The sequence below is a fragment of the Apodemus sylvaticus genome, chromosome 21, assembly GCF_947179515.1.
Source record: "Apodemus sylvaticus chromosome 21, mApoSyl1.1, whole genome shotgun sequence".
Lineage (NCBI taxonomy): Eukaryota > Metazoa > Chordata > Mammalia > Rodentia > Muridae > Apodemus > Apodemus sylvaticus.
Window position 1 is genome coordinate 9,714,977 of NC_067492.1, and position 21,916 is coordinate 9,736,892.

The following is a 21,916-nucleotide window of genomic DNA, read 5'->3' on the forward strand; positions in this document are numbered from 1 at the left end:
TCTTTCTGGCAGTGCTATGGAATGCACAGGGTGTGGGGTGGGTTGGGCTTGGAGCTAGGCAAGGGCTCCCTACTGGGCCTTGTCCCCCAGCCCTTGGTGTTTTGAGACAGAGTCTTGTTTATAGCCTAGGCTAGCCACGGTCCCCCTGCTTGTGCCTCCAATGCTGTGGCTATAGTTGTGCCCCACCACACCTGGCTGAGGACCACGCCACCTTTACCTCAGCCCTGTATTACCAGGTGCCTGCTCACCAACGCGAGGGGGCACACAGCTTTCAAAGTATCCCTCTGGCTCTCTACGGTGCCCTTCTCCACCTTGATCTTATAAGAACTTTTATTTTTCTGAGGGTGGGAGAGATGCCTCAGGAGGTAAGACTCTGGGTTATAGGTGAGCACTCCTGTAGCTGGGTCTTCAGAGTCCTGGGTCCTGAACTCCCATTGTCCGACTTTCACGGCTCCACTTTACCCTCTGGGCTGCCGTCTCCTCAGCCCCCGATTCCCTTGGTGTCGAATGGTAGGCCTTTCCTCGACTTAAGTTACTTTAAAATTTTTACTTCTATGCTATATATAAATGGGCATTTTTGTCTGCATGCATGTCTCGGTCTGCAGGTGCACATGCATACGAGTGTGATGCACGCCTGTGTGCAGGGGGGACCTATGCCTGTGTATAGATATGTGTGTGGACATATGCCTGTGTACACATCTACATGTGTGTTGGGGAGCATATGCCTGTGTACAGATGTATGATCTGTACAGAAGTTCATGTGTGTGTTGTATGCCTGCGTGAGAGAGTACACTTGTGCACACATGAGCACACGTGTGTGAGACTTGTCCCCGATGCTTGCTGAGTCCCTTCGTATCATGACCCCTGGTCATGAGTGTCACAGATCCTCCTGTCCAGCCTCTTGAGATACAAGAGCGTGGGTTTCCCCTTGTTGGAGAAGTGCGAAGGGACCTAAGGGCCCACGCTGCCAGCCGGTGATGCTCCGCCGCTGGTCCCAGCTCCCTCTGACAGCCGCCATCATGCTTTGTGTTCATCTGTAGGTCGCCTTTGGAGTGTGCAGGCATGGCTCCTTCAGCGACGTCACACGTGTCCCCGTGTCCATGCTTTCAGTGTGAGACTGAGCCCTGGGGCTCATCTGCCAGGTGGACCCTCAAGCGCTTGCTAAGCCCAGCCCTTTTACTTTAAGGGGCAGAGGCAGGGGGATCATGAGTCTTGCTGGGTTGCCCAGGCTGGCCTCGAGCTGGTAACCTTCTTGCCCTAGCTTCCCGAGTACCTGGCATGTCTGGTAAGTGCCCAGCTCAGTGACACCTCCACTGCCGCCGCCTTCTCCTCCCCGCTTCCCATGGAGAGTCTCAGTTCTTTCCCCACAAGGTGTGATGCCCACATGTGCTTTGAGATGTTGGGGGGGGGCGTCCGTTCCTGTTTGCATCTCTGAGGCATCCCTGTCAGGAGTGGGGTTCATTTTGGCATCCACAGAGCGAGAGCTTTGCAGACACTAGGCACTAGCACTTCCACCAGAGTGAGTGTCAAGTCTGTGGGATTTCAGCTTTTCACCTCTCACTAATTGCCCCGTCCACGCTTGGCGACACCACCGTGCTTTTGTTTTGAATCAGATTTTACATAAACCAGACTTTCGGAGTTTTTAATCCCCCTCTGGAGCACAGGGGATTGAACTCCAAATCACGAGGCAAAGCTCTTGGTAGAACAGAACCTTAGATGGGGATTGCAAGGCGTCTGTGGGCAGAGTGGCCGTGAAATCCTGGGCCACTGCGTTGCTCAAGCACAGAGAGACAGGTTAAATAAAAAACACGGTGGTTTAATAAATAGCGCCATGTTTTAGTATAAACTCCACCCCGACCTGGGCGGCACGTCCCAGGAAGACAGGCGGACCCAGTGTCCGGTGCTGCACGGTCTGAAAATTTGCCTCTTGAAGTAGACAGTACAGAAGCATGGGGACAGGCCAGAGGCACGCAAACACACAGGTCAGTCAGGGATGTGACACACTGGTTCCATCACACGGCCTCTGGGAGCATCTGAGTGGGCCTGGCTCTGGAGAAGAACTTTTCCGACAGCTTGAGCAGCTCCGACAGAATGAAGACAGATGAGGCCAGGCCAGTCAGCAGCAGAAGGTCTGTGGGAGGAGAGTCCCAGAGAGTAGTGCCCACCTGCAGGCCACCCGCCGTGTTCTCTGCCTTCCTCTTCAACCTAACAGACTTGCGGGGCTGAGGGGAAGGGGCTTTGCCACCTTGAAGAGGCCAGGGTCCTCCTGTAACATTAGACACCCAAACAAGCAGACTATCTTCCCCACCACGGAAAAGGCTGCTCAGAAACGTGCTTGTGGGTTCCCTGCCCTTCTGAAGTGCGTCTCAGGTAGTTCAGGTTAGCCTCACGCTGTGCAGCCGAGGACTTCATACTCCCGAGCCGCCTGCCTGCACTACCTCACCAGAGCCAGTGTTGGGATTACAGGCCTGCTGAGGTCACGAGGTCACATGGAGCTGGGGATGGAGCCAAGCTACGGAACACTTTGCCAACAGAGCCCGTCCCAAGGGTTTTCTTGAATGTTCAGGCAAAGGCCAGAGATTGACTCTAGCGGCCTCTGCTCTCCACCTTCCTTTTGTGAGACATCATCTCTCACTGAACCTGGAGGTCACCATTTCCAGCTAGGCTGGCCACTGAGCTCCTTGAGTCCCTAGCAGTAGCATGGGTTCTGAGGATCAAACCTGGGTCCTCAGGCTGACCTGTGTCCCCAGCTCCAGGGATCCTTTTCTTTCATTTTTTTTCCCTAAGAATTTCATGTATATGATTACACTGTAGCTGTCCTCAGACACCGGAAGAGGGCATCAGATCCTATTGCAGATGGTTGTGAGCCACCATGTGGTTGCTGGGATTTGAACTCAGGACCTCTGGAAGAGCAGTCAGTGCTCTTGACCACTGAGCCATCTCTCCAGCCCCCTGGGTTCCTTTTCATTGCTCGCTCCCATAGAGTACTCACTGGGGCCCAGTGAGGGACTCGGATTTTAGGTCACAGGGAGGGCTGCCCTTCCTGGCCTGCTCTGAGGTTTCAAGTGCTTGCTCTACTTGCACACCCGTGTGGCCATTTTGGGCCTGTAGTGATCTGTGCTGGAGCAATGGCCTGCTCTGTACTAGAACTGGGAGCTGATTCTATCCCCTGCTCCTGGATGGAGGTGGCCACTGACCAACGTGGGACAGAAGGGAAGGGAAGGGACCTGCAACTGCTGTTCCTGGGCTAGTTTCACCGCAGGACTCATCCCTGCAGGCCTAGGGACTGTTTTACTTCTGTCCCTGCTTCTGTTTGGCAGTGTGGGAGTCCTGGGCTCCAGAGCTGGCACACTGGCTGGATGCCACCCTTGGGCATCCTGTGCTACATCATTTCCCTCACGCTTCACCCCGTTGGTGGTCAAGTCTCCGTTCCCATCACTCACCGAGCGCACTCAGGTTCTCTGTCTGGAAGACCTTTTGCAGGGGCGGGGCATAGATCACGGCCAGCTGCCCAAGGAGGGACCCAAGGATGGAGTACAGGAACATGCGGTTCCGGAAAAAGCCGATCTCAAAGATCAGCTTGGTCTGTGGGGATGAGAGGCGTGAGCGGGCTGGTGGAAGCACGTGGTGTGGGTTCAGGAGCTGTGCCCCGGGGACACTATGCAGTCTATGCCCATCCCCCACCCCCAAGTTGGCAACTGGACAGAATGGCAGGTGCTGGGGGGTATTGGAGCTGGAGCCCCTGGGGGCATGAAAGCTGTACCCCTCTCCCCAAACCTCTGCCTGGAGTGTAGAGACACAATGCCGCAGGGTCCCGGTCTATGGCACCCGGTCATGGGTCCACAGAGGCGGGGCCAGCTCTGCTCACCTGAGAGCGACAGCTTAGCGCATTGAAGAGGTCAAAAAACACGAAGCAGGTGAAGGCCATGGTGGTGGTGCGTGGGGTGCTCGTGCCGTCCTCTGGGATCTGGAACACAGTATGTAGGCATGCGCATGGCAGAGGAGAAAGGGGCCTCCCTGCCTTAGAGCCCAGGGGTGCAGTGTGCCGGGGTGGCCTGTGGGTGCCGCCTGAGCGACGATAGCTGATTGGTCAGCCCAGCCCCAAAGGTTTACACTAGAAGCTGGCTCTGAGCCCTGTGTTGTGCTGGCCCCAGGAGACTCCCACCCTAAGAGGAGGCAGCAGAGAGGAGAAAGGCACCTTCCCCTGTGGGTCATGACCCCTCTGGGATGAATGACCCTTTCACAGGGTCACCTAAGACCATCAGATATTTCCACTTCACAACAGTAGCAAAACCACAGGCGTGTCGGACCAACAAAAATAATTCTATGGTTGAGGGTCACCAGAACATGAGGAGCTGTATTAAAGGTGCTCAGGATTAGGAAGGTTGAGAACCACCATCCGTGTGGGTAACTGCCTTGCAGGTCATCCCACTACACAAACCCACAGGCCAGACCCCATGTCCTATGAGGAGCGTGGGACAGCTGACCTCAGAGATAACTCAGCATGGTAAGAGCGTCTGTTGCACCCAACCCTGTCTGTCCGGGCTGGCTCGCAAGGACTGGCCACAGCCCCCGTGAGATGGATTTGTCGGTGCACGGATTCAGACGTGTTTGCCTCAGTTTTCCCCAACCCAATGGAATCCTTTCCAGGCTGGAACACAGCTCAGTCCCGTGTATATCCCTCCACCCTGGCTGCCAGGCAGGCTTTCAGAACCAAGTCCCCAACTGGATGCCCTGAAGGACATGTCTACACACAACAGGGATTCCTCAGCCTACCAGGTGGCTCGTATGACCACCTAATTCCTCATCTTGGCCATGTCCAACCTTGCCAGAGGCTTCCCGGCCCAGTGGGCCAGGAAATTCACCCATGCTAGGATGGGCTCAAACTGGAAGGGGGGTCTTGTAGCTTCCAGTGATAATAAAAAATGGTGGGGCCTCCTCCAAAAACCCAGCGTCTATGCTCTGGCCCCAGCACTTGACTTCTGTACTTCTCCCCACTCAGTACCCACTCTCTGGGCCCTGATAGCACCAAGCTGTCATGTGTGAGTATATGTGTGTGTGTGTGTGTGTGTGTGTTTGCACACGCACACGCCTTGAGCGAGCACCCAGTCCCCAGTGCCCAGTCCTGCACAAGGCCCTCCCCTTCTTGTCTAGTCTCTGCGAGAGCCCACGCCATGCCTTGCTCACTCACCTCTCTCCAGAAGATAAAGAGGGTCCCCCCTATGATGACAGCAGCCGACATGAGGACCTTCAGGATCAGGGCTCTGTTCAGGATCGTGTCCCTGACGCTCCGTGGTGGCCTCCGCAGGGCGTCTCTGTCCACAGGCTCCACCCCTAGGCTGCACAGGAAGACAAGGGATGCTTTGAAATTGTACAGCAGGTGGTGCACAACCTGTAATCCCAGCTTTCGGGAGGCTGAGGCAGGAGAATCTCTGGGTTCAAGGCCAGCCTGGGCTTCATAGTAAATCCCCAGGCCAGCCTGGACTACACACTGAGAGCTTTCCTCTAAAATAGGACACCTGGCATGGACTCAGCCTCGTCCTCCAAGCTGTCACCTGTGAGCGGGGCCACTCTTGTTCCTGAGCAACTATCCTATGGATAGCAGTGTCTGTCTGTCTGTCTGTCTCCCTCATCTGTCTCCAAATAGCCAGATGCGGAGAGGCCAGAGAACCTAGCAAGGGCCCACACTGGCCTTCAGCCTTCCCCATGTCACGGCCTCCTAACCCCCATGTGTCCCCATTACCATAAGGGGTCCTAAGTGGGTCGGAGACACAGGGTCCAGCTCTGACACCCAGAAACATCAGGAGAGCCCAGATGCACATGGGGTAGAGACCTGGGAGCCGCCCGACCTGCTGTCTCACAGGAGCCTTATGGGAACCTCAGTCCCTACTGGGCTCTGGGGAAATGGGCTGGGCTCTCCCTCTGCACAAGCACAGATGATGACACTGATGCTGACAGAAGCATCCGTGTGTTTGTAATGACACCTCCCTGTGTAAGCAACCAAAGCTGTCGGGCACACGGGCCTTCTGTACCCTCCAGCCAGCCCACAGGTCCCTTCCCAGGTGCTCCTGCGGCACCATGAACATCCCTATCACGCAAGCAGCATCCTAAGGGTCAAGGGGCATCAGCTCCATGGTAACCAGCTAGAGTGGGGATGGACCCAATCAATCAAAACAGTGACACTTTCCCCTCCAGGGAAAGGCGGGGCAGAAGCTCAAGGATGAGGTCACCACTGGTCAGTAATCAGAGAGGACTTCCTGGATGTGGTGGCCTGACTTTACAGTGGGACTGAGCCATGGGCCCCAGGAGCTCCAGTCGGCCCTTCCCGAAACTGTTCACACTTAAGCAGCCTGGAGATTCCTTTCTGGGAGCGGGCACACGTGGTCCTGCCTGCAGTCCACTGCCTCACCTCTGTGCCGGTGGCCCGTCCATGATGATATTCACCCACAGGATCTGCATGGCGTTGAGAGGGCTGGGCAGGTTGCACACGGTAGACAGGGTGATGAGGCTCAGGGCTGCGATGCTCCTGTTGGGCACAGGCGACAGCTTCTCAGTGCACACACCAGACACTGCAGCCAGGGGGCACAGGGTGGGGGTGGGAGGGGAGATCCAGCTCTGCTTACGTGCTGAGTTGGAAGCGGACAAAGTTCTTGATGTTGTAGAAGATGCCCTTGCCTTCCTCCACTGCACTCCTGAAAGGGAGGTAGGAGCATTTGTGGGCAAGGGGGATGGGGGGGGGAAGGGGGCTCAGCCACAGAGAGAGTGGTCAGCCCAGGTACAACAGGGCAGGTAACCCTTGCTGGCACACCTGGGGCACACTGGTAGGCGTGTCCCTTCTGTGCAAATCCTGTGTGACCCCTCATGCTCAGGATGCTGAGGGTTCAATACACCTGCAGCTCAACAGCAGATGAAAGAACTCAGGTTCCACACTGGAGGCAGAGCAAGGGGTTCGGAGACATCACTGTCCGTCTGTCTGTCCTGTGTGTATGCACCTGGACATGTTGCATGTCCTGCTGTCTCTGCCTTATTCCTGCAAATCAGTGATTCATGGAGCCTAAAGCAAAGCTAGCAGCTGGCAAGTCCCAGAAATCCAACTATCTCTGCCCCTCACAGTGCCAGGGTTACAGGCGCTCCTGTGGCTAAGTCCGTAGGGACACAGACAGACACCCACGTGCAATCATGCTTGGAAGAGTATTTCTAATGGCAGAGAAACTTTGCTATGATGGCACCTTTGTTGTTAAAAAACAAAACAAAACAAAACACCCTTCTAAGTGTTCTGTGCTCCAACTATTGGGATTTACTTAAAAGCAAAGTCTTTCAGCTCGTTAACGTTAAATCCAGAGGAGGGCAACTTCAACCCTCCTACCTCTGCCTCCTGAACTCAGGAGTCACATGTATGTGCCTCCATGTTGAGCCTCCAACCATGGCTTTTATTTATGCCAGAGAACAAGCCCAGATGTCATCTGCAGGAAGGTGATCTCTGACTGGCCTGGAGCTTGCCAGTCACAGCCTCTACCACCCTGCGTGCGTTTCTATGACGACGCAGGGTGCCACATTCATGTCCCCATGCTTCCAGGCCAAGTGCTTTGGTGCAAGCCATTCCTCAAGCCCCTGAGCATGAATTCCAACAGCCGCCCCTGGTTACTGGTCAGTCAAGTGACTCTAGGCCTGTGGTGCCCAATCTGTGGGTCATGACCACTTTGGCAAACCTATCTCCAACAATTTGTTATGCTTCGGAACTAACAAAATTACAGTTATGAAGTAGTAACGCAATAGCATTGTGATTGGGGCTCTGCACTAGGAAGGCTGAGACCCACTGCACTAGGCCTTTATATTCCACAGGGAGGACAGGGCAGCCCCAGGACCCTGCCTGGAGACACTGCGTCCATCTGGAGTGGGGGACTTGTGCCACAGTGATAAGCCTGGGATGGAGCTCTCTCCCCAGGGACTCCCCTGAACCCCATGAGAACCCCCTTCATATCCACCACAGTACATTCTGGGACGCAGGTACGGCCACTCACATAATGGCCGAGAAGTCGTCGTCCACCAGAATCATGTTGGCGGCCTCCTTGCTGACGTCTGTCCCCATCTGTCCCATGGCGATCCCAATGTCCGCAGACTTCAGGGCAACTGAGTCATTCACACCATCCCCCGTCATGGCTACAATTGCCCCTGACTCCTGCAAAGCCTGTGTGAAGAGCAGCGGTGGAGGCTCGCACACAGCCCGAGGGCGCTCTTACACCTTTTCTGATGCCCTCCCTGTTGGACCACGGGGTGGAGGCAGTAGCCACCTTTCCTCCAGAAGCTGGGGCCAGCTGGCCTAGTCACAGTCGCTCTACTGCAGGGGCATGGCCCTGAACTACTCAGTTTAGTTTCTTCATCTGCAAGGCAAATGACAGTCACCATCCCGGCCTCAGGGACTGCACGAGACCCCAGGTAGGACAACACGAGTGGCTTGTAAAAGGTACTGTTAGTGAGCAGTGAACTAAGCCAGTTCTCGGGGCTAGCAAGATGTCTCCTCAAGTAAAGGAGCTTTGTCACCAATCTTGATGCCCCAAGTGTGAGTCCCAGGACCCATGTGATCAATAGGAGAGAATGGATTGTCACGGGTTATCGCGCACCTTCACACATGCACTGGGGCACGTATGCACCCACATTCATATACACACGCACGGATATATGTCTCTGTCTCTGAATAGGGCCTTTCTATGCAGCCCAGACTGTCTTAGGTCTCATGATTCCCCTACCTCAACCTCCTGGGTACTGGGATGATAATTGTGAGCTACCATGCATTAATTCTTCAGCATTAAAATCCAAATATCCCAGAACTCCCTCAAACATCCCCCAAAGAACGAAATTCAGCTACCAAAGAGCTGAGCAAACCTCCAAGAACAGATGTGGGCAAAGGGCCTGAAACTCACAGACTTCTGGGTGACAAAGAGAAACCAGGCCAACTCCGCGTGGGCCACCTGAATATCTCCTTACAGCATCTAGCTCCCCCTGCTGTTTCCAATGTCTGTGGTCAGTGGATCCCAGCTTTCCCACAACCACATCTGTAGGGCCCACTCCTGTTTTAGCTGTGAAGTACCCAGCCCATGGGAGATCGCATTTCCCAGCAATCTTTGCAGCTAAACATGAGATGGCGATTCCGCCCTGTAAATGGGGATGGGTGCGAGGGATGCACGCAGCTGCCTAAAATCTAGAGAGAAGAGAGTGACAGCCGAGTCATCTGAGAGCCTGCCCCTTGGACCATTCCTGTCACTTGGCCAGCTGAGAGCCTGCCACCCCGGATGGTCCCACCCTGGATGGCCCCCATCCTTTGGCTCAGTTACCTTTATGATTTTAACCTTGTGCTTTGGGCTGGTCCTGTAGAACACAGACACCTGGAAAAGGGAGTCAAAGAACCGTCAGTGGACATGGGAGATGGAGGGCCCCTCCGTCCCTGCCCTGCCCGCCCGCCAGGAGGACCCACCTGCCTCACTCGGGCCGCCAGTGCGCCCTGCTCCACGCCCTCCACCTCCTCCCCGGACATAGCTTTCAGCTTCTCGTTGTATAGGCCGATGGTTCTTCCTTTGAGAGAGTCGGGGCTGAGGAGTGGCTCCTAGGCCTGGACGGTGGCCCTGACCCACTCGCATGACATACCTGACTCTAACCCATCTTCACCATGTCTGACATAACCATGGTGAACCTTCCTTTACCCATGACAAGGAAACTGCAAAAATTGGCTTCCCCGAGGCCACCCTGCTGGGAAGTGGTATTACTGGCACCTGACATGACCGCTCTGTGACCTCTCAGCACTAGCCTTAGTGGGACAGAGTCGACATGACAGCCCCTAACCATAACGGTGGGAGGCAGCAGAGGCGGCCTGTTGGCCCCCTCATGATGAAGATACTGGAGCATCTGAGTGGTCTTATGACATGTCAAAGACGCCCAGCCACTGGAGGAAGCCAGACTGGAATTACACGGTATAGGATGCCACTTGTGCATGGACATCACAGCCCAAAAGCCCCTAAACACATAGTAGGTCCGCTAGTCTCCATGGAGACTTTCCCCCTTTTGGACACAAGGCAGAGCAGGGAGCACTGGGCGTGAGGCCTCTTCCCTCCCTGCCCCTCACCGTGGTTACCTATGGCCAAGGCCGTCTCCAGGGCATCCCCTGTCACCATCTTAACAGACACACCAGACTCAGAGAGGACCTGGACCGCTTCCTTCACGCCAGCCCGCGGGGGGTCGATGATGCCCACGAGACCCAGAAATGTCAGTCTCCCCAGCTCAGGTCCAGATGCCAGTGCCAGCACTGTGAGAGATAGGAGGACAGCTTGGTGGGAGCTGGGGGCCATCTGCTGTCCCCAGCAAGCCCTACTGTGGCTCTAGGGGCAGCACAGGTGCTCTAGACAGGGAAGGGCAGGTGTGGGAAGTAGGCCAGGTCATACAAGGCAGATTGTCCACTCGCAGCCCCTGGGAGCTGGCGAACAGGCACCTGGGACAAAGCCTTGCCCGCCATGGACTCAGCGTTCCTAGAGTAGGGAGGTGGAGGTGATGGGTAGGGTGAGTTCCCCACCTCCCCTGCCCCCATGGAATACACACATTCCAGGGAATTTTCAGAGTTTTTTTCTCCAGGGACCAGGCAGCAAATGGCACAAGGGTTTTAACATCAGTCTGATGGGGAAGACATTGGCCATGCAGTCAAGAAAACGTCAAAGCGGTCATGGGTCTCCAACAGAGTTCTAGGTTTTGTGGCAAAAGGCAGGGAGTTAGATAGTGCCTGAAATTTAGCTCACGGCACAAACTCCGTATGCACCTAGAGAATGTGGCAAATGACGCTCCAGTACACAAGCCACCACGCCTAGATCGGCAGGGGTCACAGGTGACTGGGTGGCCCGTCCTGACTCTGCAGTTTCACACTGGGCCTTGCTGTCAGCCTACCCCTGTCTGCCATTCTGGATGGTGGCAGATTTGCCCAGAATCCTGTTCTTGTGCATCCCAGTAACACTACAGGCAAACCCCAAGCCCCAGTGAGCAGGGGAGGGAGATACGGCACCAACCCCGCAGGCCAAGCGAGCCCATCTTCTTCTCTTCCTGCTGGCAGTAGGACTTCTGCTGGGGCGTCAGAGGCAGGGGGATGCCCCCATTGTTATACATGCTGCAGTGATGGATCACTTCCTCAAAGGCTCCCTTCATGAAGTAAATGTCTTCCTGATCCTTGGGAAGAAAAGGAAAAGAATCCACCACCGTCACTGGGTGCTTCCTGCTGCATAGACAGCTGCCTCACACTTGAGCTTTTATCAGAACCCCCAAAACACACAGGTCCCCAGTGTCCACACCTGGACTTTCCAATGCAGGTCAGGAGAAGCCTGAGAACCCCACATTGTGGCTGGGTCAGGATCCCCACTGTGACCACCATGGGTCAGAATGCCGAGTTCATAACTGTCATCTTTCTGTTTGGAAGCCCCTGGAAGGTGTAGGGCACCCCTCTTTCCCTTCCCCAGGTGTCTGTGCCTTATTTTGGCTTGAAGGAAGGATAGCATCACAGACATGGTGTATTCCTCTCGTCCCAGTTCTCAGATACTGAGGCAGGAGGTCCCCGAGTTCCAGGCTGGTCTGCGCCCCTTAGTGAGACGTCTCAAGAGAAGCCAAGCTCACCTCGCTCTTCGGGCTGCACTGTACCGCCATCCACTTCTGCTCTGAGCTGAAGGGAATTTCCTTTTTCCGTACGTAGGAATCTTTGATGCCACCTAAGTTCATCTGGGGTGTGAGAGGGGATGTTTTCAGGGAGTCATCCCGAGCCAGGCTGCATGCTAAGCTCTGTCCGTGGAAACCAGCGTTCCAACCTCGGAATCCCAGGCAGTAGCCGTGGGAAGGAAGGCTGCCTGTTTTCGGAGGTCTCACCCAGGAAAAACAATTCCTTTTCTCTGGTCACAGAACCAAGCCTTTGCCTCAGCTTCTGGGGAACAAAGACATTTGGGAAGGTGCAGCCTGGGGCCTGCAGAGCCATCTTTGTATGGTCTTTGAGATGACTTCCGGGCCTGTTGCTCCCCAGGTCAAACTCAGTTTCCCAAAAACAAATTGGCGTTAGCTGGTATCTCATGCACTAGAGATAGTGTCTGGGGGGGAAAGGAATTCCAAAATTCCAGTAACAGTGGTAGATGTGGGAGTGATTTAGGAAAGAAGTAGCCATGAGGACTCTAATCCTCTACTGACACAGGGCCTCACACTGTAGCCCTGGTTAGCCTGGGATTTGCTACATAGATCAGGCTGGCCTTTTACTTACAGGGATCTGCCTAGCTCTTCTTCCTCAGTGCTGGGATTAAAGGCGTGTGTCACCACCCCACCCCACCCCACCCCACCCCACCCCAAGCACAGCTATGCCTGCAGGCCCCGCAGCAGGGAACAATGGCTGAGCTGTGGAGTGCTGTCCTCCGAGAAGGACAGCCATCGGCATCTTCATCAGAGAAGTGTGACTCATCCCCAGAGACCCTCCAGATGAGACCTGTTGACATTCCCTCAGGAAGAGAATCATGGCGGGGCTCTGACCCTCGCCTCCTCATCCCGGATTCTAGCTTCCTCCTCAGCCACACCCCAGATGCAGAGGGGACATGCTAGAGCATGGAAGAGGCAGACGGTTCCCTGCAGGGGACATGCCAGATCGGGGGCGGGCTCTGTCTCTGCAGCTCGGGGGATGTCACACCCAAGCTGGGGTGGGCTTTGCAGGGACACGGCTGTTTGGGGTCACCGTGCTACTTTGAGCAAACCCAATGAACTCAATCAGGGGTAGCGTGTGGCTTAGCCACAGGCCCTAGGTTCTGTTCTCAATACCTAGAACTAAGTAATGACATCGTGAAGGTGATGAAAGACAGGGGTGGGCAGATGTCTAGGCCTGGGGAGGTGGCTTGGGACTAAGAGGCCTTGCAGTGCCAACATGAGGACATGAGTTCAAATCCCCAGCACCCATGTGGGCTAGTCAGTGTCCTCATAGGAACAGAACAGGTAAAAATCAGTACAATGACATGAAAAAGAGAGAAAAGAAAACAAATATCTGCAAATATATATGTACACACACACATATATATGTGTATATATACACACACATATTCTCTCTCTCTCTCTCTCTCTCTCTCTCTCTCTATCTCTCTTTCTCTCTCTCTCTCTCTCTTGGTTTGTTGAGACAGGATTTTTTTGTATAGCCCTGGCTGTCCTGGAACTCACTCTGTACTGTAGACCAGGCTGGCTGCAAACTCAGAAATGCACCTGCCTCTGCCCTCCAAGTGCTGGGATTAAAGGCATGAGCTACCACTGCCCTGCGACACAGTCTCTCTCTCTCTCTCTCTCTCTCTCTCTCTCTCTCTCTCTCTCTCTCTCTCTCTCTCTCTCTCTCTCTTAACAAAGCATTACAGAACACGTCGGTTATAATCCTTGTTTCTATAACTGGTCATGCGACCTTAGCTGGTATTTGTAACTACCTTCCGCTATGACCCATTCTGTATTTCCCCCACCCTCACCCTCAGCAAGCACCTCAGCAGGTCTGGGCCCTTTTCCTGGAGGAGTGACCCACACCCTCATCCCTGAAGCACCTGTGCCCTTTGCCATCCTGCCTGGATTAGGCCGTTGGAGTTTCCCATTGACTTTAAATCACAGGACATGGTAGCACCCAGAGACACCCTAAGGGGTCTCCTCCACTCCAGACGCTTCCATCGTGGAGAAGAAATCTAGTTTCCCCTTGTTTACGGGATCAGTCGGTCCTCCTGACACTGGTAGTCCCTTCTTAGCCTGTTGGCTTCTGAGCACCAGGAGCCCACAGTGGCCAGGGGGACGGTCTGAGTTTCCACTTCAGTGGTGGGAGTTCTTCCCACTCTAGAACCCAAACTTCTAGGCCAGCAAGTGTGTTGTCACCTCAGTGCTGTGGGGGACGGGAGGGTAACAGGAAGATTTCTGAGGATTGCTCACTGCCAGCCTGGCTCTAAGCTCAGGGAGAGAGCCTGCCTCAGAGGAACAAGTGGAGAGTCTCAGAAGACACTCTCTGACCTCTTACCTTCATAGCCAGCACCATCAAGGCCCCTTCTGTGGGCTGCCCCATTACAGCATTCTTCCTGATGACAGCGTTGTTGGCCACGCAGCCTGCCTGAAGCGGGGAGGGTTTGCAATATCTGCAGTCAGTATTGGAAACCAGCGCCTGGACCCTGGGCTCACTCACACCAGGAAAAGGCTGGACGCTGCAGGCATGGCCTCACAGCTGCGCCAGGCTATGAGAGTTTCCTTCAAATAAGCCACCCCCTCAGACACACACAGGTGTGTGCTCCCCTTCCCTCCCCCACACTCAGGACTGGAACTCAGCGCCACTCACATGCTGGGCAAGTCTTCTGCCCCCTGCGCTGTACCCTAGCCTTAGCTTTAGTTTTTTCTTGTTTTACATTCTGAGGTAGGGCTTGCTAAGTTGCCCAGGCTGGCTTTGAACTTGCAGTTCTCTTGCCTTAGCCTCTTGAGTAGCCAGGATGCCAGGTCTGTATCTCCGGGATAGGAAATGGCCTAGGAGGAGGGCTGGTTCTAGAAGCTGTCATAGGGGAGCCTGGCACAGGTGGACTGGCGTCTGAGGTGGGGTGGTGGGGTGGGATGGTGGGGTGGCAGTGACCGCTAGTCCAGTCTCTACTTAGGGTGACACTGTGCTCTGGAGCTGGAGAGCTGCGGTGACTACAGGGGGGAGGGTGTGTGTGTGAGCAGGTGTCACCGAGCCACAGGCTTTATGAAAGTATTCTGCAGCAATTAACTTAGGGAAAGATCTAGGCTAGAAACTGAGAGCATGAGCAGCTGCTGCTTTCCCGCCACACCCGGGCTGAGCTCCGCCCTCCAGCGCTGTCTCTGAGCGAGTTCCTGAGTCTGTAAGGCTGGAGCTGAGGGGGCTGAGGGGAGGGAAGGCAGCTGAGCAGAGCCCATGTAAGAGGAAGGAGTGCTGTGCAGGATGGAGGCTCCCGGAGGCCACACAGAGAGGGCAGTGACCTAGGTGGAGGAGGATCAGGATCCACCATGAGCCCAGCCAGGTTCCCGCCTTCCTCTCCCCTCGGCCTTCCTGTCCATAGGGGTGATGTCTGAGCAGACCCCTGAGGTCAGTCACACGGTCACCCCACTTCATTTCAGGCAAGTCACACACTTTTCCACTCCGGTCATGCAGTTCTCACCTCCACCAGCTTCCCCACTGACACATTGCTGAATCCTTTGATTACTTCTTTGGACGGCAGAAGACACACAGTCCCTTCGCCACTGTATCCGACGCCACTGACCTGGAAGGACATGGCAGGAGGGCGTCATCAAGAGCCAGCCTTCCCCCCACCCTGTACCCTAAGCCGAGAGGAAACACTGTGGCTTCTGCAGCTCATAGTCCTCTGTCAGCGAAGACAGCGAAGACTGGGGCTGAAAAGCAACCAGGTATCTAATGTTTACAGATCGGCAGGGCAGTGTGCCCAGACAATGTGGTCATCGTCATCATCATCATCAATTAATTTATTTTTTACACTCCATATTTTATTCCCCCCATCCCACCCCCCATCTATATACCCTCTGACTGTTCCACATCCCAAACCTCCTCCCCACCCTCCTGTCTCCACGTGGATTTCCAAGATAATGTTATTAAGAGGTGGCCCAAGGGGTGGCCAGTGGTTAAGAGTGGTCTTATAAGGGACACATGTTCAGTTCCCAGCATCACCACTAGATGGCTCCAAACTGCTTGTAACACCAAGTTCAAGGGAATCCAACGCCCTCTTCTGGCCTCCAAGATCACTGCATTTATGTGCACACAGGCATATAGACAGGCACATAATACATCTTTAAAAATAAAAAGGGGGGGGGGTGTCATTTTATCCACAAGAGCAGGCCATGGCTGGTGATCTACCACTTGGTGATCCCTTTGCTCTGGAAAGTTCCATGAAAAATATCCATGCCCCAAACTGCTGGTTAAGGGATCATTTGGCTGCGCCACGGGAGAGGCAGGGGACAGTGACTCAGGGTCAGTTTGTCATGGGTGGTGACAGGTACTTCTGTAGCCTTTAAATTTTGTAAAGAGCTGGGTGTGGGGACTCAGGCCTGGAAACTCCATCATATGGGAAGCTGAGACAACAGATTTACTACGCAGTAAATCCTGGGCTCCACAGCTAGGTTCAGCCCTGCCCAGGCTACAGAGTGAAACTTTGTTTCAAAAAGCTCCAGGGCAGATGGGCCTAGTGCCTCAAGCCTGTCGTCCTCGATACCAGAGAGGCTGAGGTCGGTGATCTCAAGTTCAAAGTCAGCGTGGCTACAGAGGAAGACCTTGTCTCCAAATACAAGTGAACAGGGAGCCAGAGTGCGGCTCAACCACAGTGTTTACCCAGCATGCCAGGCGAACCTCAGCGCCAAAAAATCAGGCTAGGAGTGTGGAGCAGTAGTACAGTGCCTGTCTAGCAAGGAGGAGACCCTGAGCTTCATCCTGCAAAAATATAAAAAGTGAAATTTGATAATTAAAAAAAAAAGAGGAGCTGAATGGAGTGGTGGTGGTCCTTTAATCCCAGCACTCAGGAGACAGAGGCAGGTGGATCTCCGAGTTGGAGGCCAGCATGGTCTACAGAGTGAGTTCCAGGACAGCCAGGGATATACAGAGAGACCCAGTCTTGAACAAAGCCAAACCAAACCAAAATAAATGAATAAATAAAATCAAAGAGGCCATCTTAAATTGGTTACAATACTTTTGTTTTGTTTTGTTTTGTTTTGAAGACAGGGTTTCTCTGTATAGCCCTGGATGTCCTGGAACTCACTTTGGAGACCAAGCTGGCCTTGAACTCAGAAATCCACGTGCCTCTGCTTTCCCAAGTGCTGGGATTAAAGGCATGCACCACCACTGCCAGGCAGGTTACAATACTTTCTTAGACCAACCTCTGAGGTATTTACTTTTTCCTGGCTGTTCTAGAGGACTCTGTCATTTCCCCGGGCAGGAGAGGGCGGCAGGGCGATACCTTGGTCTCCTGCCTTGAGAGAGCATGAGGCTTACCTCGGCCTGGAAGCCATCAGAGGTGACAAGCTGGGTGGCTGTCATTTCGTTGGCTGTCAGAGTGCCTGTCTTGTCAGAACAGATGACATTACAGCAACCTGGCACCACAGAGACAGGTTTAGAGAGGTGAGCTGTCGCCACGCCTGGGTTCATACAACCCAAGCCCGTATCATCCCCTGACTCCGTCTGCACGGGAGGGGGAGCCCTCACCAAGGGTCTCTACGATGGGCAGCTTCTTCACGATGACCCGCTTCTTAGCCATCCGCAGCACCCCGAGGACCAGCGTCACCATGACGACAATGGGCAGCCCCTCTGGAATGGCTGCCACAGCCAGGCTGGGTAGAAAAGAGGAACCAGACTTAACACACCAAAGGGTGATAGAACTCTCAGCTGGCACCCGCCAGTGATGACGACTTCATCTAGGGAAGCTTGTCTTTGCCCTGGCGAACATTCTGTTCAATTTCTAATCCCATGATGCACTGGTCTCCTGTACTATTTCTGCCCTGACCACATCCCTGGTAAACTACATCCGTAACTCAGGAGAGGCTCTCCAGTCATGCAGTCACATGTTAGTGTGAATTGGTGCCTGCTATGTCTTTTAGCATTTCAAGCATTCTTGTTTATGAGAATCACGAGGTAGAGTTTCTGGGGAGGCACTTGGCTGTTGGGAGGTGAGCTGTGCACAGGTAGCCTGGGACCAGGTTGAGCACAGACCTTGAAGCCCGGTGACCTAGTAGGCGGGGCTTCCCCCCCCCCATGGGACAGAAGGAGTTTGGTTACGCCCCCCCTGGGCTCCCTGGCCCCTGTCAGTTACAACCCCCACAGCTCCCTGTAGGAGAGGTGTGTGACTATCAGTTATGGGTAGGAGAAGCACCAAGCCTTCCCACATGTAAATAAGGTTTCCCAAGCTCTCAGTCCAAGTCAATGAGAAATACCTGCTGTCAGACCCTGAATAACCCCCCAAACTGTATATAAATCCTATATACCTAAAGGTGTGCGAGAACTACTCCGTCATCTGAGAGCTTCTGTCATAAGAGCTGTAACACTTGGGAAGAGGTCTGCTCTCTGGGAACGCCATCAGCAGCTCCGCTGCAATCCTCCCTGGCTAGGCGGCCTTTCGGCGGCCCACCAGACCCGACTCAGTATAGGGCGACACAGGTAACCAAGACATGGGAGTGGCAGAAGCGACTTCCCTACCGGCTAACCCCCTCTCCTTTCTGCCAGAACTCTGGCACCCGGCCAGGACTCTGCCCCATTGGCCCACACTTGGTAGTTCTGGACTCGGGAGACTAGAGAAGGTGGCGGCTTTGGCATGTGGACTCTTCTCTGGGTCCCTTGAATTCCAGTGGTCACTGGCTAATTTAGTGGTTTACTATTTTTCCTGTGGCTACCAAAGAAACCAAAGCAGAGGGAAGCCCCCACCCCACCCTGTGCACACCTTCACAAGAGTACATCGGATGTCTGCTCACTTCATTACTGAGCCCCTAGCACTGTGACCCCCAAGCTGAGACCCCAAGAGAAGCTGGCCACACCCACCATCCAATCCCCCTCCTTTAGCCCTAGAGTGGAGGTGGAGATGTTCTACTTGTAACCACAGTGAACTCTCAAATATTTTCATTAGAGGGGGCTGCCCACAGTAATTTCTAGAAAGTGTCTACTTGGGTTGTAGACATGATAGGGAAAGCTGTTACCTGAGAAGCCACACACAAGATAAGAGAGGGGTCAGCCCAAGCCATGCTGAACACGGGAGTCCCAGGCCAGGCCTTCCCAAAGCAAACTGTCACTCAGCGGTCTGGGACAAGTGTATGCCAGATCAGCTATCCTTCCCAAGAAACTGGAGGCCAGGTGTTGTTCTAATAAAGTTACTATATCTGGTTTTTACAAGAGAGTGTCTCACACAGCTCAGGCTGGCCTTGAACTCACTGTGTAGCTAGAGATAACCTTGATCTTACTTCCGCCTTGACTGTGTGGAGATAGACACAAGCACGGCCACACCTGGCTTCCATGGTGCCTGAGTGGAACCCGGGGCTTCGAGCTTGCTAGGCAAGTGCCCTACCAACTGAGCCCCATATCCGGCCTTACAAGGACCTAATGTTTAAGCATTAGTAACAGAAAGAAAAATTAAATATGACAGAGTTATAATTGAGAGTCACTTCTGGCTGCGTTGAGGCGGGGGCAGCCACTTCCCCTCGCTACATCTCTCAGGCCACAGGTATTTGTTTGATACATGCTAAAGGGTCAGGTGTGAGCTCCTGGGTATCGCGAGGACCTGACCCTCACTGGCGGGTGCAGGGTGAGCATTCGGCTCAGGCTGGTGAACAGTTAGAAGAATTGGCCTTGGCGGAAGCTCACAAGCCCTTCATCACCCAGGCACTTGAGTGACTGGATAGACCCAGCGCATTATGTTTGGGTTTCCCACTGAGAAAAGAGAGAGGCTGCTGAAGGGACTCAGGTGGTAAAGATACTTGCCCCCGAGCGCTCACGACCTGAGTTGCATCTCCGGGACCCACGTGGTGGGAGGGAAGCGCCGACTCCTGCAATTCGTGCCCTGATTCGTGCTCCATGTGCACATCTCCAACAGAGCCCCGTATGTGCCTACTCACCCCCAAACTGATAAACTTTTTTTTTTTTAAATGCAGTGTGTATGGTGTAGTATGAGTTTTCTGGTCTAAGCTCGCTGGTCAAGCATGGTGGCTCCCACCTGTAATTCCAGCACTCAAGAGGTAGAGGCAGGGGGATCACCATGAGTGTGAGGCCAGCCTGAGTTATACCATCAGACCCTGGGCTTTAAAAGCACAAAACAATCAATCAAACAAAAAGAGGAAAGAGGAGAGAGAAGCGCCCGCGCGCGCGCGCGCACACACACACACACACACAATGAATAGTGTGACCTTTCACCTGGAGACAATGAGCCATTCAGAGACAAGTTATATAAACCAGGATTACTGAATTTGGCCGGGGTGGGGAGTCGGGGGGGGGGGGGTCAGTTTCCAAGGTAACGGCAAAGCCAGTTTCCTTGGTTTTATGACCCAGGCTGGATAGACCAGCTAAACAAACATTTACTTTAGATTATGAGGGGGACACCCCCTATGTCAAGAGATGGGTGTAGTGTGCACGCCTGGATATGTTCATAGCATAAAAAAATAATCCACAAACTAATAAAGATCGGGAGAGACCAGGAAGAGCAAGTTCCTTGAATCATCTTTAATAATGCTCTGGCCATCGGGGCCTGAGGTAGAGTTTCTTGAAGAATAATTGTCCACTTTTATTTCCTTTGCAATGTCTCCTTGGTGTCTCTTCTGCTTTTCTACCTTCTGGGTCAGTGGTGCTCCCCTCCTACTATCTCTTCCTGCCTGGTGCTCCCCTCCTACTATTCTTTTCCTGCCTGGTGCTCCCCTCCTACTATCTCTTCCTGTCTGGTGCTCCCCTCCTCCTATTCTCTTCCTGCCTGGTGCTCCCCTCCTCCTATTCTCTTCCTGCCTGGTGCTCCCCTCCTCCTATTCTCTTCCTGCCTGGTGCTCCCCTCCTCCTATTCTCTTCCTGCCTGGTGCTCCCTTCCTCCTATTCTCTTCCTGCCTGGTGCTCCCCTCCAGCTATTCTCTTCCTGCCTGGTGCTCCCCTCCTACTATCTCTTCCAGATGCTCCCCTCCTCCTATTCTCTTCCTGCCTGGTGCTCCCCTCCAGCTATTCTTTTCCTGCCTGGTGCTCCCCTCCTACTATCTCTTCCAGATGCTTCCCTCCTCCTATTCTCTTCCTGCCTGGTGCTCCCCTCCTCCTATTCTCTGCCTGCCTGATGCTCCCCTCCTACTATCTCTTCCAGATGCTCCCCTCCTCCTATTCTATTCCTGCCTGGTGCTCCCCTCCTGCTAATCTCTTCCTGCCTGGTGCTCCCCTCCTACTATTCTCTTTTTTTTTTTTTTTTTTTTTGTTTTATTTTGGTTTTTTTTTTTGTCTTTTGTTTTTGTTTTTGTTTTTTTCGAGACAGGGTTTCTCTGTGTAGCCCTGGCTGTCCTGGAACTCACTCTGTAGACCAGGCTGGCCTCGAACTCAGAGATCCACCTGCCTCTGCCTCCCAAGTGCTGGGATTACAGGTGTGCGCCACCACCGCCCAGCTCCTGCTATTCTCTTAACTGACTCTTCTCAATTCCCTTCTTCAATATCCCAGAGAACACACCCTGGGCACTTTCCCAGTCCCAGTCCCTTCCTAGCTCCTTCTCAGTCTCTCTCACAGCATTTCCCACAGTGTCCCAATACAGCATGGATGCTAGGCTGTAACCGCATTGCTCATTTGTTAGGATTTATTTATCTTTTACTCTATGTGCACCAGTGGTTTGCCTACATGTGCGCCTGTGAAGGTGCCAGATGTCCTGGAATTGGAGCTACATAGAGCTGTGAGCTGCCGTGTGGATGCTGGGAATCGAACCCAGGTCCTCTAGAAGAGCAGCCTGTGCACTTAAACCACTGGGCCATCTCTCCAGCCCTGGAACTGCGTTGTTAACCCACACTTAAATCATTCACATTTACTTTCTTCTCCAGCACTGATGACGTAATGGCCAGCCCATCAACACTCAGTCAATATTTGTAGGCCAGAGATGGCTGCCAGCTGCCAAGGGTGGGGACAGAGCCTTAGCAAGTGAAGGGTCCCATCCTGCCACGAGAGATGGCTCAGAGTCTATCCTCCATTCCTGGATTCTGTAGCCATGGGTAGCTGTGGCGCCTGAGTCTCAGTTTCCCCACTTATAAAATGGAGCGTGTGTGACCTTGTGGAGCAGAGCAAAGACCAGGTAGCATCACATGTTCAGTTCCTGCTCCTTGTCCTAGTACCAGGAGATCCAGGCTCCCGGTCCTGGGTACCCCAACTCTGGGCTCACTTCCCAGCAGATCATATATAAGGTACGTGCAGGATAT

The 21,916-nt window shown here is 53.8% G+C and overlaps 1 protein-coding gene across 1 annotated transcript in view; it reads right to left on the reverse strand.

Annotated features, from left to right (window-relative positions):
- Positions 1-1,816: 1,816 nt before the first annotated feature.
- Positions 1,817-21,916, reverse strand: part of Atp2c2 (ATPase secretory pathway Ca2+ transporting 2) — a 60,533-nt gene continuing 40,433 nt past the window's right edge. The window contains exons 12-27 of the mRNA XM_052167356.1: positions 17,219-17,343; positions 17,009-17,106; positions 15,171-15,272; positions 14,030-14,119; positions 11,644-11,745; positions 11,046-11,202; positions 10,127-10,297; positions 9,473-9,570; positions 9,333-9,383; positions 8,022-8,188; positions 6,624-6,692; positions 6,410-6,526; positions 5,192-5,339; positions 3,869-3,967; positions 3,444-3,585; positions 1,817-2,131 (exon numbers count right to left, since the gene is read on the reverse strand). Coding sequence (XP_052023316.1) covers positions 2,013-2,131; positions 3,444-3,585; positions 3,869-3,967; positions 5,192-5,339; positions 6,410-6,526; positions 6,624-6,692; positions 8,022-8,188; positions 9,333-9,383; positions 9,473-9,570; positions 10,127-10,297; positions 11,046-11,202; positions 11,644-11,745; positions 14,030-14,119; positions 15,171-15,272; positions 17,009-17,106; positions 17,219-17,343 — 1,855 coding nt within the window. The 3' untranslated portion in view covers positions 1,817-2,012. The remainder of the gene's footprint in view (positions 2,132-3,443; positions 3,586-3,868; positions 3,968-5,191; positions 5,340-6,409; positions 6,527-6,623; positions 6,693-8,021; positions 8,189-9,332; positions 9,384-9,472; positions 9,571-10,126; positions 10,298-11,045; positions 11,203-11,643; positions 11,746-14,029; positions 14,120-15,170; positions 15,273-17,008; positions 17,107-17,218; positions 17,344-21,916) is intronic.